Source organism: Salvelinus alpinus, chromosome 7, assembly GCF_045679555.1.
Source record: "Salvelinus alpinus chromosome 7, SLU_Salpinus.1, whole genome shotgun sequence".
Classification (NCBI taxonomy): domain Eukaryota; kingdom Metazoa; phylum Chordata; class Actinopteri; order Salmoniformes; family Salmonidae; genus Salvelinus; species Salvelinus alpinus.
In genome coordinates, this window is record NC_092092.1 from 16,338,358 (window position 1) to 16,353,606 (window position 15,249).

General features: G+C 44.1%; 1 protein-coding gene and 1 non-coding gene across 3 annotated transcripts; both read right to left on the reverse strand.

Moving 5' to 3' along the window:
* Positions 1-8,419: 8,419 nt before the first annotated feature.
* Positions 8,420-15,078, reverse strand: LOC139580515 (mitochondrial import receptor subunit TOM20 homolog). 2 transcript variants are annotated; one of them, XM_071409281.1, is made up of 6 exons: positions 14,855-15,078; positions 12,802-12,848; positions 12,130-12,211; positions 10,527-10,669; positions 9,810-9,862; positions 8,420-9,488 (listed from the first exon to the last, which is right to left on the reverse strand). In XM_071409281.1, exons 1-5 carry the CDS (start codon positions 14,976-14,978, stop codon positions 9,818-9,820), a joined length of 441 nt encoding a protein of 146 aa, XP_071265382.1. In that variant the 5' UTR covers positions 14,979-15,078; the 3' UTR covers positions 8,420-9,488; positions 9,810-9,817. The 2 variants fall into 2 exon arrangements, with proteins under 2 accessions (XP_071265382.1, XP_071265381.1); XM_071409280.1 differs by having other exon boundaries at positions 8,420-9,862; positions 14,855-15,067.
* On the reverse strand, positions 11,821-11,952 carry LOC139581981 (small nucleolar RNA SNORA14). Its single transcript, XR_011676308.1, has one exon. It is a non-coding gene; the product is annotated as a small nucleolar RNA SNORA14 (small nucleolar RNA).
* Positions 15,079-15,249: the final 171 nt, after the last annotated feature.

Below are 15,249 nucleotides of genomic sequence, written 5' to 3' on the forward strand. Positions count from 1 at the left end.
TCTGAGTCGAGGTAACTGCTACCAGTAACTATCAACGATCTGAGTCGAGGTAACTGCTACCAGTAACTATCAACGATCTGAGTCGAGGTAACTGCTACCAGTAACTATCAACGATCTGAGTCGAGGTAACTGCTACCAGTAACTATCAACGATCTGAGTCGAGGTAACTGCTACCTGTAACTATCAACGATCTGAGTCGAGGTAACTGCTACCCGTAACTATCAACGATCTGAGTCGATGTAACTGCTACCCGTAACTATCAACGATCTGAGCCGAGGTAACTGCTACCCGTAACTATCAACGATCTGAGCCGAGGTAACTGCTACCCGTAACTATCAACGATCTGAGTTGAGGTAACTGCTACCCGTAACTATCAACGATCTGAGCCGAGGTAACTGCTACCCGTAACTATCAACGATCTGAGTCGAGGTAACTGCTACCCGTAACTATCAACGATCTGAGCAGAGGTAACTGCTACCAGTAACTATCAACGATCTGAGCAGAGGTAACTGCTACTCGTAACTATCAACGATCTGAGCAGAGGTAACTGCTACCAGTAACTATCAACGATCTGAGCAGAGGTAACTGCTACCCGTAACTATCAACGATCTGAGCCGAGGTAACTGCTACCCGTAACTATCAACGATCTGAGTCGAGGTAACTGCTACCCGTAACTATCAACGATCTGAGTCGAGGTAACTGCTACTCGTAACTATCAACGATCTGAGCAGAGGTAACTGCTACTCGTAACTATCAACGATCTGAGCAGAGGTAACTGCTACTCGTAACTATCAACGATCTGAGCAGAGGTAACTGCTACCCGTAACTATCAACGATCTGAGTCGAGGTAACTGCTACCCGTAACTATCAACGATCTGAGTCGATGTAACTGCTACCCGTAACTATCAATGATCTGAGTCGAGGTAACTGCTACCCGTAACTATCAACGATCTGAGCCGAGGTAACTGCTACCAGTAACTATCAACGATCTGAGCCGAGGTAACTGCTACCAGTAACTATCAACGATCTGAGCCGAGGTAACTGCTACCCGTAACTATCAACGATCTGAGTCGAGGTAACTGCTACCCGTAACTATCAACGATCTGAGTCGATGTAACTGCTACCAGTAACTATCAACGATCTGAGTCGAGGTAACTGCTACCCGTAACTATCAACGATCTGAGTCGATGTAACTGCTACCAGTAACTATCAACGATCTGAGCCGAGGTAACTGCTACCAGTAACTATCAACGATCTGAGCCGAGGTAACTGCTACCCGTAACTATCAACGATCTGAGTCGAGGTAACTGCTACCCGTAACTATCAACGATCTGAGCAGAGGTAACTGCTACCAGTAACTATCAACGATCTGAGCAGAGGTAACTGCTACTCGTAACTATCAACGATCTGAGCAGAGGTAACTGCTACCAGTAACTATCAACGATCTGAGCAGAGGTAACTGCTACCCGTAACTATCAACGATCTGAGCCGAGGTAACTGCTACCCGTAACTATCAACGATCTGAGTCGAGGTAACTGCTACCCGTAACTATCAACGATCTGAGTCGAGGTAACTGCTACTCGTAACTATCAACGATCTGAGCAGAGGTAACTGCTACTCGTAACTATCAACGATCTGAGCAGAGGTAACTGCTACTCGTAACTATCAACGATCTGAGCAGAGGTAACTGCTACCCGTAAATATCAACGATCTGAGTCGAGGTAACTGCTACCCGTAACTATCAACGATCTGAGTCGATGTAACTGCTACCCGTAACTATCAATGATCTGAGTCGAGGTAACTGCTACCCGTAACTATCAACGATCTGAGCCGAGGTAACTGCTACCAGTAACTATCAACGATCTGAGCCGAGGTAACTGCTACCAGTAACTATCAACGATCTGAGCCGAGGTAACTGCTACCCGTAACTATCAACGATCTGAGTCGAGGTAACTGCTACCCGTAACTATCAACGATCTGAGCCGAGGTAACTGCTACCCGTAACTATCAACGATCTGAGTTGAGGTAACTGCTACCCGTAACTATCAACGATCTGAGCCGAGGTAACTGCTACCCGTAACTATCAAGGATCTGAGCAGAGGTAACTGCTACCAGTAACTATCAACGATCTGAGCAGAGGTAACTGCTACTCGTAACTATCAATGATCTGAGCAGAGGTAACTGCTACCAGTAACTATCAACGATCTGAGCAGAGGTAACTGCTACCCGTAACTATCAACGATCTGAGCCGAGGTAACTGCTACCCGTAACTATCAACGATCTGAGTCGAGGTAACTGCTACCCGTAACTATCAACGATCTGAGTCAAGGTAACTGCTACTCGTAACTATCAACGATCTGAGCAGAGGTAACTGCTACTCGTAACTATCAACGATCTGAGCAGAGGTAACTGCTACTCGTAACTATCAACGATCTGAGCAGAGGTAACTGCTACCCGTAACTATCAACGATCTGAGCAGAGGTAACTGCTACTCGTAACTATCAACGATCTGAGCAGAGGTAATTGCTACCCGTAACTATCAACGATCTGAGCAGAGGTAACTGCTACTCGTAACTATCAACGATCTGAGCAGAGGTAACTGCTACTCGTAACTATCAACGATCTGAGCAGAGGTAACTGCTACTCGTAACTATCAACGATCTGAGCAGAGGTAACTGCTACTCGTAACTATCAACGATCTGAGCAGAGGTAACTGCTACTCGTAACTATCAACGATCTGAGCAGAGGTAACTGCTACTCGTAACTATCAACGATCTGAGCAGAGGTAACTGCTACTCGTAACTATCAACGATCTGAGCAGAGGTAACTGCTACTCGTAACTATCAACGATCTGAGCAGAGGTAACTGCATTAGAATTGTATAAGACAAGTCACTACGGCAGTTATTACAGGAAATATGCGGTCAGTAGATTCTGACTAAAACACTTCAAAGACCACTTTTTTTTATGACAAACTTGGGAGTTTACTTTCACAAGAACAGATATTCAAAACACGTCAACATGCCATAAGCCATCCTGTACATCGCCTTCAGGTGCTACAAGATGCAGATGCAAACACATTGGCCTACATTTCAGACAATTCTGGCACTCATTTCTTCATGGATTACTACTGCCATCTAGTGGCCATGCAGACTACAGAAACGAACAATGAATATAACATTTCTCACATTGAATTCCATGACTTGGAGGAAACAGGATGATTTCAGAAATGTAGAATTTAAATACAAAAGGGACCTTCCAGAGACATTTTAGAAAACAATCAACACAGTAAAGAGAGAGTCCACTCCACCTCAGCGAACATGGGTATGTATGTATATATATATACACACCACACACACAGTACTAGTCAAGTTTGGATACACCTACTCATTCAAGGAGTTTTCTTTATTTTTACTATTTTCTACATTGTAGAATAATAGTGAAGACATCAAAACTATGAAATAACATCATATGGAATCACGTAGTAACCAAAAAAGTGTTAAACAATTCAAAATATATTTGAGCTACAAAGTAGCCACCCTTTGCCTTGATGACAGCTTTGCACACTCTTGGCATTCTCTCAACCAGCTTCATGAGGTAGTCACCTGGAATGCATTTCAATTAACAGATGTGCCTTCAGTTAGTTTGGAATGTTTTCCTTAATGCGTTTGAGCCAATCAGTTGTGTTGTGACAAGGTAGAGGTGGTATACAGAAGATAGTCCTATTTGGTAAAAGACCAAGTCCATATCATTGTAAGAACACCTCAAATAAGCAAAGAGAAACGACAGTCCATCATTACTTTAAGACATGAAGGTCAGTCAATGCGGAACATTTAAAGAACTTTGACATTTTCTTATTGCCAGCAGCATACCACCCTGCATACCACTGCTGGCTTGCTTCTGAAGCTAAGCAGGGTTGGTCCTGGTCAGTCCCTGGATGGGAGACCAGATGCTGCTGGAAGTGGTGTTGGAGGGCCAGTAGGAGGCACTCTTTCCTCTGGTCTAAACAAAGAGCCCAATGCCCCAGGGCAGTGATTGGGGACACTGCTCTGTGTAGGGTGCCGTCTTTCGGATGGGACGTTAAACGGGTGTCCTGACTCTCTGAGGTCATTAAAGATCCCATGGCACTTATCGTAAGAGTAGGGGTGTTAACCCCGGTGTCCTGGCTAAATTCCCAATCTGGCCCTCAACCATCACGGTCACCTAATAATCCCCAGTGTACAATTGGCTCATTCATCCCCCTCCTCTCCCCTGTAACTATTCCCCAGGTCGTTGCTGCAAATGAGAACGTGTTCTCAGTCAACTTACCTGGTAAAATAATGGTAAAATAAAAAAAGTGCAGTCGCAAAAACCATCAAGCACTATGATGAAACTGGCTCTCATGAGGACAGCCACAGGAAAGGAAGAACCAGAGTTACATCTGCTGCAGAGGATAAGTTCATTAGAGTTACCAGCCTCAGAAATAGCAGACCAAATAAATGCTTCACAGAGTTCAAGTAACAGACACATCTCAACATCAACTGTTCAGAGGAGACTGTGTGAATCAGGCCTTCATGGTTGAATTGCTGCAAAGAAACCACTACTAAAGGACACCAATAAGAGACTTGCTTGGGCCAAGAAACACAAGCAATGGATATTAGACTGGTGGAAATCTGTCCTTTGGTCTGAGGAGTCCAAATTTGAGATTTTTGGTTCCAACCGCCGTGCCTTTGTGAGACGCAGAGTAGTTGAACGGATGATCTCAGCATGTACAGTGAGGGAAAAAAGTATTTGATCCCCTGCTGATTTTGTACGTTTGCCCACTGACAAAGAAATTATCAGTCTATAATTTTAATGGTAGGTTTATTTGAACAGTGAGAGACAGAATAACAACAAAAATATCCAGAAAAATGCATGTCAAAAATTTTATAAATTGATTTGCATTTTAATGAGGGAAATAAGTATTTGACCCCTTCTCAATCAAAAAGATTTCTGGCTCCCAGGTGTCTTTCATACAGGTAACGAACGGAGATTAGGAGCACACTCTTAAAGGGAGTGCTCCTAATCTCAGTTTCTTACCTGTATAAAAGATACCTGTCCACAGAAGCAATCAATCAATCAGATTCCAAACTCTCCACCATGGCCAAGACCAAAGAGCTCTCCAAGGATGTCAGGGACAAGATTGTAGACCTACACAAGGCTGGAATGGGCTACAAGACCATCGCCAAGCAGCTTGGTGAGAAGGTGACAACAGTTTCTGTGTTTATTCGCAAATGGAAGAAACACAAAAGAACTGTCAATCTCCCTCAGCCTGGGGCTCCATGCAAGATCTCACCTCGTGGAGTTGCAATGATCATGAGAACGGTGAGGAATCAGCCCAGAACTACACAGGAGGATCTTGTCAATGATCTCAAGGCAGCTGGGACCATAGTCATCAAGAAAACAATTGGTAACACACTATGCCGTGAAGGACTGAAATCCTGCAGCGCCCGCAAGGTCCCCCTGCTCAAGAAAGCACATATACATGCCCGTCTGAAGTTTGCCAATGAACATCTGAATGATTCAGAGGACAACTGGGTGAACGTGTTGTGGTCAGATGAGACCAAAATGGAGTTCTTTGGCATCAACCCAACTTGCCGTGTTTGGAGGAGGAGGAATGCTGCCTATGACCCCAAGAAACCATCCCCACCGTCAAACATGGAGGTGGAAACATTATGCTTTGGGGGTGTTTTTCTGCTAAAGGGACAGGACAACTTCACCGCATCAAAGGGACGATGGACGGGGCCATGTACCGTCAAATCTTGGGTGAAAACCTCCTTCCCTCAGCCAGGGTATTGAAAATGGGTCGTGGATGGGTATTCCAGCATGACAATGACCCAAAACACACGGCCAAGGCAACAAAGGAGTGGCTCAAGAAGAAGCACATTAAGGTCCTGGAGTGGCCTAGCCAGTCTCCAGACCTTAATCCCATAGAAAATCTGTGGAGGGAGCTGAAGGTTCGAGTTGCCAAACGTCAGCCTCGAAACCTTAATGACTTGAAGAAGATCTGCAAAGAGGAGTGGGACAAAATCCCTCCTGAGATGTGTGCAAACCTGGTGGCCAACTACAAGAAACGTCTGACCTCTGTGATTGCCAACAAGGGTTTTGCCACCAAGTACTAAGTCATGTTTTGCAGAGGGGTCAAATACTTATTTCCCTCATTAAAATGCAAATCAATTCATAACATTTTTGACATGCGTTTTTCTGGATTTTTTTGTTGATATTCTGTCTCTCAATGTTCAAATAAACCTACCATTAAAATTATAGACTGATCATTTCTTTGTCAGTGGGCAAACGTACAAAATCAGCAGGGGATCAAATACTTTTTTCCCTCACTGTATGGTTCCCACCGTGAAGCATGGAGGAGGAGGAGGAGGTGTGATGCCTGGGGGTTCTTTGCTGGTGACACTGTCAGTCATTTATTTAGAATTCAAGGCACACTTAACCAGCATGGCTACCACAGCATTCTGCAGCGATACATCTGGTCATCTACCACCAGCGAGCGGCACCACTTCTTTAAATTAAGATTCAACTACAGTAGAGTTTTAGGAAAAAATAAATAAACTTTGTTTAGTAGTGAGAAGGGAGATGTTTTTTGTATATAGTAACATACCGTGTGAAACATCACCCAAGAAAGAGTAGTTAACTATTGACAATATCGATACTTTGACTCCAAGTATCGATTTTGCATTAAAAAAATAATTAATTAATTGCTAGATATGGTTAGCAAGCACTATTCATCCTTAAGCCAGGCATTCGTAAAGTATTCAGACCCATTGAGTTTTTCCACATTTTGTTACGCCTTATTCTAAAATGGATTAAATTACTTTTATCCCCCACTCAAACTAAACACAATACCCCATAATGACATAACTTTTTTTGTGCAAATTTGTTGAAAATTAATAACAGTAATTCCTTATTAACATAAGTATTCAGACCCTTTGCTATGAGACTCGAAATGGAGCTCAGGTGCATCCTGTTTCCATTGATCATCCTTGAGATGTTTCTACAACTTGATTGGATTTGGAAAGGCACACACTTGTCTATATAAGGTCTCACAGTTGACAGTGCATGTCAAACCAAAAACAAAGCCATGAGGTCAAAGGAACCGCCGTACAAATCCAAGACTGGATTGTGTCGAGGCACAGGTCTGGGGAAGGGTACCAAAACAATGTCTGCAGCATTAAAATGTCCCCAAGAACACAGTGGCCGCCATCATTCTTAAATGGAAGAAGTTTGGAACCACCAGGACTCTTCCTAGAGCTGGCCGCAAGGCCAAACTGAGCAATTGTGGGAGAAGGGCTTTGGTCAGGGAGGTGACCAAGAACCCGATGGTCACTCAGACAGAGCTCTAAAGTTCCTCTGTGGAGATGGGAGAACCTTCCAGAAGGACAACCATCTCTGCAGCTTTCCACCAATCAGGACTTGATGGTAGAGTGGCCACACTCTGTAAAAGGCACATGACAGCCCACTTGGAGTTTGCCAAAAGACACCTAAAGGACTCTCAGACCATGAGAAACAAGATTCTCTGGTCTGATGATACCAAGACGGAACTCTTTGGCCTGAATGTCAAGCATCACGTCTGGAGGAAACCTGGCACCATCTCTACGGTGAAGCATGGTGGTGTCAGCATCTTGCTGTGGGGATGTTTTTTCAGCGGCAGGGACTGGGAGACTAGTCAGGATCGAGGAAAAGATGAACAGAGCAAAGTAGAGAGAGATCCTTGATGAAAACCTGCTCCAGAGCAATCAGGACCTCAGGCTGGGGAGAAGGTTCACCTTCCAACAGAACAACAACCCTAAGCACACAACCAACACAATGCAGGAGTGGCTTCAGGACAAGTCTCTGAATGTCTGAGTGGCCCAGCCAGAGCCTGGACTTGAACCTGATCGAACATCTCTGGAGAGACCTGAAAATAGCTGTCAAGACTTGAGGCTGTCAATCTTAAACACAAGAAGACTTGAGGCTGTAAATCGCTGTCAACGGTGTTTCAACAAAGTACCGAGTAAAGGGTCTGAATACTTAAGTAAATGTGATATTTTATTTTTAAATAAATTTGCAAAAAAGTCTAAAAAACTGTTTTTGCTTTGTCATTATGGGGTAGTGCGTGTAGATCGATGAGAAGAAAAACAATTTAATCAATTTTAGAATAAAGCTGTAACGTAACAACATTTGGAAAAAGTATTGTGGTGTGAATGCTTTCAGAATGCACCGTATAGTGAGCAGTATGTTTGGAACATCTAATCGCAATACATATCGGCAGCTAAGTATTGTGATAATATCGTATAGAGAGATCCATGGCAATATCCCAGCCCCACTGTTTAGGCTCAATAGTGTATAGGCACATTCATGTACAGTTGGTTATGATGTTAGAACAGAACCTGAGATGTTACAGGGAACACGTATAGTGCACGTATTTATTAGACATTTTGCTGGATAAGAATCTCCAGAAATGCACCATCTGGTTTTCAAGAGTCAAAAATGAAGAAATCCTAAACAAACTTAGTAACAAGACTAATATGGCAACTTCGTCTAAAAAAAATTATAATCGTAGTAAAAAGAAAATACATAAATGGCATAAAAACATAACTACTGAAAAACTACTGATACAAGTAGCTATAATATATACATATTTACAAATATCTTCACATGGGGGTGTTTATTAGTTAAAAACACAAACAGTTCATTCTTAACATTTTCAAAAGAGCATAAATTCATGGAGAGATTTTAATGCCCTAATTTCTGTTGTTATTCCAGTCAGTTGGGCCTTCGTATATGAAAGATCTCCAATGTACCCCTCTATTGAATGACACGGTCAATTAGGATGATTAGCTGAATAGGTTAATTATGGAGTTTACATTTTTCTTATCTATCCATATAGATGGAGGCTTTTGCATTTCTAGTTTGTGGAATGTGTTACAGTAGACTGAAGAGTGGAGAATGACAGCAAAGTGTTTCTTATAGGGCACTGAGTCAGAGGTACCATCAGCCCTGGTTGATGAGGAAGAGATCCGATGGCAGCCATCTTGACTAGGCCACACAAACACAGTCCTGGTTGATGAGGAAGAGATCCGATGGCAGCCATCTTGACTAGGCCACACAAACAGTCCTGGTTGATGAGGAAGAGATCCGATGGCAGCCATCTTGACTAGGCCACACAAACACACACACAGTCCTGGTTGATGAGGAAGAGATCCGATGGCAGCCATCTTGACTAGGCCACACAAACATACACACAGTCCTGGTTGATGAGGAAGAGATCCGATGGCAGCCATCTTGACTAGGCCACACAAACATACACACAGTCCTGGTTGATGAGGAAGAGATCCGATGGCAGCCATCTTGACTAGGCCACACACACACACAGTCCTGGTTGATGAGGAAGAGATCCGATGGCAGCCATCTTGACTAGGCCACACACACACACACAGTCCTGGTTGATGAGGAAGAGATCCGATGGCAGCCATCTTGACTAGGCCACACAAACACACACACACACAGAGAAAGTATTCAGACCCCTTCCCTTTTTCCACATTTTGTTATGTTACAGCCTTATTCAAAATTTTTTTTTTTTATCCTAATAAGTTTATTTCGAATAAATTAGCAAATATTTCTAAAAAAACAGTTTTTTCTTTGTCATTACAGGGTAGTGTGTGTAGATTGATGAGGGGGATTTTAAAAAATATGAAAAAGAATCAAAGGGTTTGAATACTTTCTGAATGCACTGTACATACAGCCAGACAGTACAGTCATACACAGCCACACACGCAGTTACACACTCTCACACTCTCACCAACTCATTCACTCAACGTCATCTTCTGCCAAACGCTGAGCACTCACGATTCTCTGAAAAACAGGGAGAGAAAAATCAATTAAATCCTCAACTGAACCCTAACCAGCTAATGACAATAACAACATATTTCAAGGAACGACTGACACAGGGCCCAGGCTGAAATAACCAAGAGCCCTTGACACAGGGCCCAGGCTGAAATAACCAAGAGCCCCGACACATTAGCTTTTGGAAACAGTGTCAGGGAAACTAAACCAAAGCATGGATTGCATTCAAACCTTGTCCATAGACTGTTACAGGGTATGGAAACTGATATATAATTTGGGTGAACAATCCCTTTAAACATCAAACAAGGGATACGAATGAGGACCACTGAACTAGACTAGAGACAGTATTGCCACGGTTATTCCTGAAGGTCAGTCAACTCTAATACACAAAGGATGTCAAGGGCAAATTAAGGTTGAATGATTCAACTCAGACAAGTAATCTTTCAAAAATGGCTGTCTTTCCAGATGTGTAATCTCATCCTCATGATCCTCATGGCTGAGGTGAAAGACATTACATCTTTCGGCCATTTTGTTGACACTCTAACCCCACTTGGCCACAGTTGTCCTTGCTAGCATACCATGTAAAAAGCATGCCCAATACATTGCTTCATTCTACGAGTATGTTAGTGTGGAATAGAGAGCATCTTCCGTGGCAGAGAGCTTCCTCACTCACCTGGCTGATGGTGGGCAGTTTGGTGAGCAGCATCTGGAACACTGGAGGAGGCAGAGTCTGCTGTAGCACCTGGAGCAGCTGCTGGGGCTGACCACACACTGCTATGGCACTGATCAAGTGGTCCACTCCCTTCTCATAGTCTCCTGTAGGGGTGGGAAAAGCATACACACAAAATTATCTCCAGGGGGGACATGCCCCCAGACCCCCCGAGCAATTGGGGGGGGGGACCTTGAGACCTCACCTTAAAGCGGGGCCTTCCACGCAGATAACATATGAACACGTCATAAAGGAAACTGCGCTACTTGACTAGGGGATGTAAGTTTGCCTGCATTGAAGTCTCCGGCCACTAGGAGTGGCTAGTGGTCTGGATGACCACTTAAAAGAGTTAGATGCACTATTGTAAAGTGGTTGTTCCACTGGATATCATAAGGTGAATGCACCAATTTGTAAGTCGCTCTGGATAAGAGCGTCTGCTAAATGACTTAAATGTAAATGACGATTTTCTTGTTTGCCAATGGCCTTATACAGCTCGTTGAGTGCGGTCTTAGTGCCAGCATCGGTTTGTTGTAGTAAATAGACGGCTACAAATAATATAGATGAAAACTCTCTTGGTAGATAGTGTGGTCTACAGTTTATCATGAGGTACTCTACTTCAGGAGAGCAATACCTTAAGCCATCTTTAATATTAGACATCACTCACCAGCTGTTATTGACAAATAGACACAGACTCCCGCCCCTCGTCTTACCAGACGTAGCTGCTCTGTCCTGCCGACGCACGGAGAAGCCAGCCAGCTCTATATTATCCGTGTCGTCGTTTAGCCACGTCTCGGTGAAACATAAGATAATACAGTTTTTAAATGTCTCGTTGGTAGGATAGTGTTAAATCGTAGATCGTTCAGTTTTTGTTTTCCAATGATTGCACGTTGGCCAATAATACAGAGGGTAGTGGTGGTTTACCTACTCATTGGTTTATTCTTACAAGGCACCCCACCCTCCTAACCCTTTTCTTCACGCGGATGACGGGGATTTGGGCCTCGTCTCTAAAAAGCAGTAAATCATTCGAGTCGGACTCATTACAGATAATATGTTCATCCAGTTCGAGGTGAGTAATCGCTGTTCTGATGTCCAGAAGCTCTTTTCGGACATACGAGACGGTAGCAGCAACATTATGTACAAAATGAGTTACAAAGAGTGTGAAAAAACAAAATAGCACAGTAGGTTAGGAGCCTGTAAAAAGGGCAGCCATCCCTTCCGGCGCCAAACCTTTCTCCCCCTTCAAGACAAAAAACAGACAATCATGTCCTAGAGCTGAAATAACCAAGAGCCACTGACACAAGGCTCCTAGCTTTGGATCTCTAGTTTGATCTAGCATACTTCCTTGTTCCAGAAGCTAACATTAGTAACCAGGAGGGTTACGAGAATGCACAGTTCAACACTGGACCAGACTAGAGTAGAAGCTATTCCAGAAAGGGTCAGACTGAGTTCAAGTGATCATCCTGTTTTTCAGGACCAGATATTTAGTTATAGTCTCTTAGTAGTGTTTAGGACTGGGTGTGTATGAAAGACCAGGTGATGGCCATGGAGACAGGGGGAGACAGCTCACCTTGTGCTAGCAGCTCCTCTCCCAGTTGGATCTCCTCTAGGAAGAACTTCTGTACAGCCTCCGCATCCTTCAGGTCAGGCAGCTAAATGACAGACAGGTTAGCAGACAGTCAGCACAGAGCAGACAGACAGCACAGAGCAGACAGTCAGCACAGAGCAGACAGTCAGCACAGAGCAGACAGACAGCACAGAGCAGACAGTCAGCACAGAGCAGACAGACAGCACAGAGCAGACAGACAGCACAGAGCAGACAGTCAGCACAGAGCAGACAGTCAGCACAGAGCAGACAGTCAGCACAGAGCAGACAGTCAGCACAGAGCAGACAGTCAGCACAGAGCAGACAGACAGCACAGAGCAGACAGTCAGCACAGAGCAGACAGACAGCACAGAGCAGACAGTCAGCACAGAGCAGACAGACAGCACAGAGCAGACAGACAGCACAGAGCAGACAGTCAGCACAGAGCAGACAGTCAGCACAGAGCAGACAGTCAGCACAGAGCAGACAGTCAGCACAGAGCAGACAGTCAGCACAGAGCAGACAGTCAGCACAGAGCAGACAGTCAGCACAGAGCAGACAGTCAGCACAGAGCAGACAGAGAACTCCAAATCATCTTTAATCACCAGCCCCCCGACGCCCTGGTCTGTCCACTGAGCTCTCTAGAGTGTTTCTTACCCTTGCTAATCCAGTCTTCTCTTGGGAAGACTTCTGTTTTCTTCTGCCTGTTGAAACAATTTGATATTTAATTACTGGTCTGGTAAAGAAAGGGTGACTTACAGAGAATGTGTGAGTTACATGAAAGTGGGAGAGGGTGGGCTTGTGGAAGCCATAGAAGTTTATAAAGTGAACACGTTAGCTAAGATGTGGCAGAGGTGGTTGACTTAGCTACAGTAAATAGCAAAGCATAACCAAGAAGCCACCCGTGGCTACCTATTTACTTAGCTAGCTAGCTAAGCCTAACCAAGAAGTCACCCTTGGCTACCTATTTACTTAGCTAGCTAGCTAGCTAAGCCTAACCAAGAAGACACCCGTGGCTACCTATTTACTTAGCTAGCTAGCTAAGCCTAACCAAGAAGTCACCCTTGGCTACCTATTTACTTAGCTAGCTAGCTAAGCCTAACCAAGAAGCCACCATTGGCTACCTATTTACTTAGCTAGCTAGCTAAGCATAACCAAGAAGCCACCATTGGCTACACATTCACTTAGCTAACACCCTTAGCGTACTTACTATAACTGCTATGTTGTCAAAACAAGATTTGACAAAGCATCCTGCAGCTTGGATTGACCCAATCGATTCATCAGCCATGTTATCCAATGCTAGTTAACTACACTGCATGACCAATAGTATGTGGACACCTGCTCGTCGAACATCTTGTTCCAAAATCATGGTCATTAATATGGAGTTTGTCCCCCCCTTTGATGCTATAACAGCATTTCCTCTTCTGGGAAGGCTTTCCACTAGATGTTGGAACATTGCTGCGGGGACTTGCTTCCATTTAGTCACAAGAGCATTAGTGAGGTCGGGCACTGATGTTGGGCGATTACGCCTGGCTCGCAGTCGGCGTTCCAATTCATCACAAATGTGTTAGATGGGATTGATGTCAGGGCTCTGTGCAGGCCAGTCAAGTTCTTCCACACCGATCTCGACAAACCATTTGTGTATGGATCTTTCTTTGTACAAGGGGGCATAGTCATGCTGAAACAGGAAAGGGCCTTCCCCAAATGGTTGCCACAAAATTGGATGCACATAATCGTCTAGAATGTCATTGTATGCTGTAGCGTTAAGATTTCCCTTCACTGGAACTAAGGGGCCTAGACCGAACCATGACAAAACTGCCCCACCATTATTCCTCCTCCACCAAACTTTACAGTTGGCACTATGCATTGGGGCAGGTAGCGTTCTCCTGGCATCCTCCAAACCCAGATTCATCTGTCAGACTGCCAGATGGTAAAGCGTGAATCATCACACCAGAGAAAGCTTTTCCACTGCTCCAGAGTTCAATGACAGCGAGCTTTACACCATGAAACCCATTTCATGAAGCTCCCGACAAACAGTTTATGCTGACGTTGATTCCAAAGGCAGTTTTCGAACTCAGTAGTGAGTGTTGCAACGGAGGACTGATTATTTTTACACGCTACAGCACTCAGCAGTCCCGTTCTGTGAGCTTGTGTGGCCTACCATTTCGTGGCTGATCCATTTTTGCTCCTGGACGTTTCTTCTTCACAATAACTGCACTTACAGTTGACCAGGGCTTTTCTAGCAGGGCAGAACTATGACAAACTTACCTGTTGTAAAGGTGGTATCCTATGACGGTGCCACGTTGAAAGTCACTGAGTTCTTCAGTAAAACTATTCTACTACAAATGTTTGTCTATGGAGATTACATGGCTTTGTGTTCGATTTTATACAGCTTTCAGCAACGGGTGTGGCTGAAATAGCTGAATCCACTAAATTGAAGGGGTGTACACATACTTTCGGCAATGTAGTGTATCTAACGTTAGCTGGATATCTTATCTAGCTCAAGGGCTAAGCAAATACAGTGGCACTTCACAAAGTATTTAGCTATTTCCTAACTAACTAACAATAACATACCAAACACATTATTTAACGTATGCTTGTAATGCAGTTATATCACGCTAGATTGTTACCCAACATTTTTAAGCAAGGCACAAAAAAAACACTAGCTAACGTTAGCTACCAAGCATGCTAGCAAGTTAACATGACTTACGTTCTTGCAACCTTTTCTTGAAGTTCGGATCACTCCGTCGTTTTCTGTCGAAATAAATGCAGTATCCAATGAACATGGCTCCGGCCACCCCAGCTGCCATGGAGCTGGTTTTACCACCCATCATCTCCGGAGAGCAGAGAAGAGACGCACCGCTGAATAGCCTGCTAGCTAGCTAGCTACAGAATCTCCTGACTAGTATCCTGCTATCAGCACGACCGATGACGTCACTTCCGTATGGTAATGAGGAAACCTTATAAATAAAAGCCCGTATTTCAAAACTTATTTTTCGATGAAGTTTAACGGCGGTTGGCATCCAATAAATGTTCCATTACCGCCCCCTACTAGCCATCACTAGGCGTCTTCCACCCGGTTACGTAACCCAGCACCTTAGACTT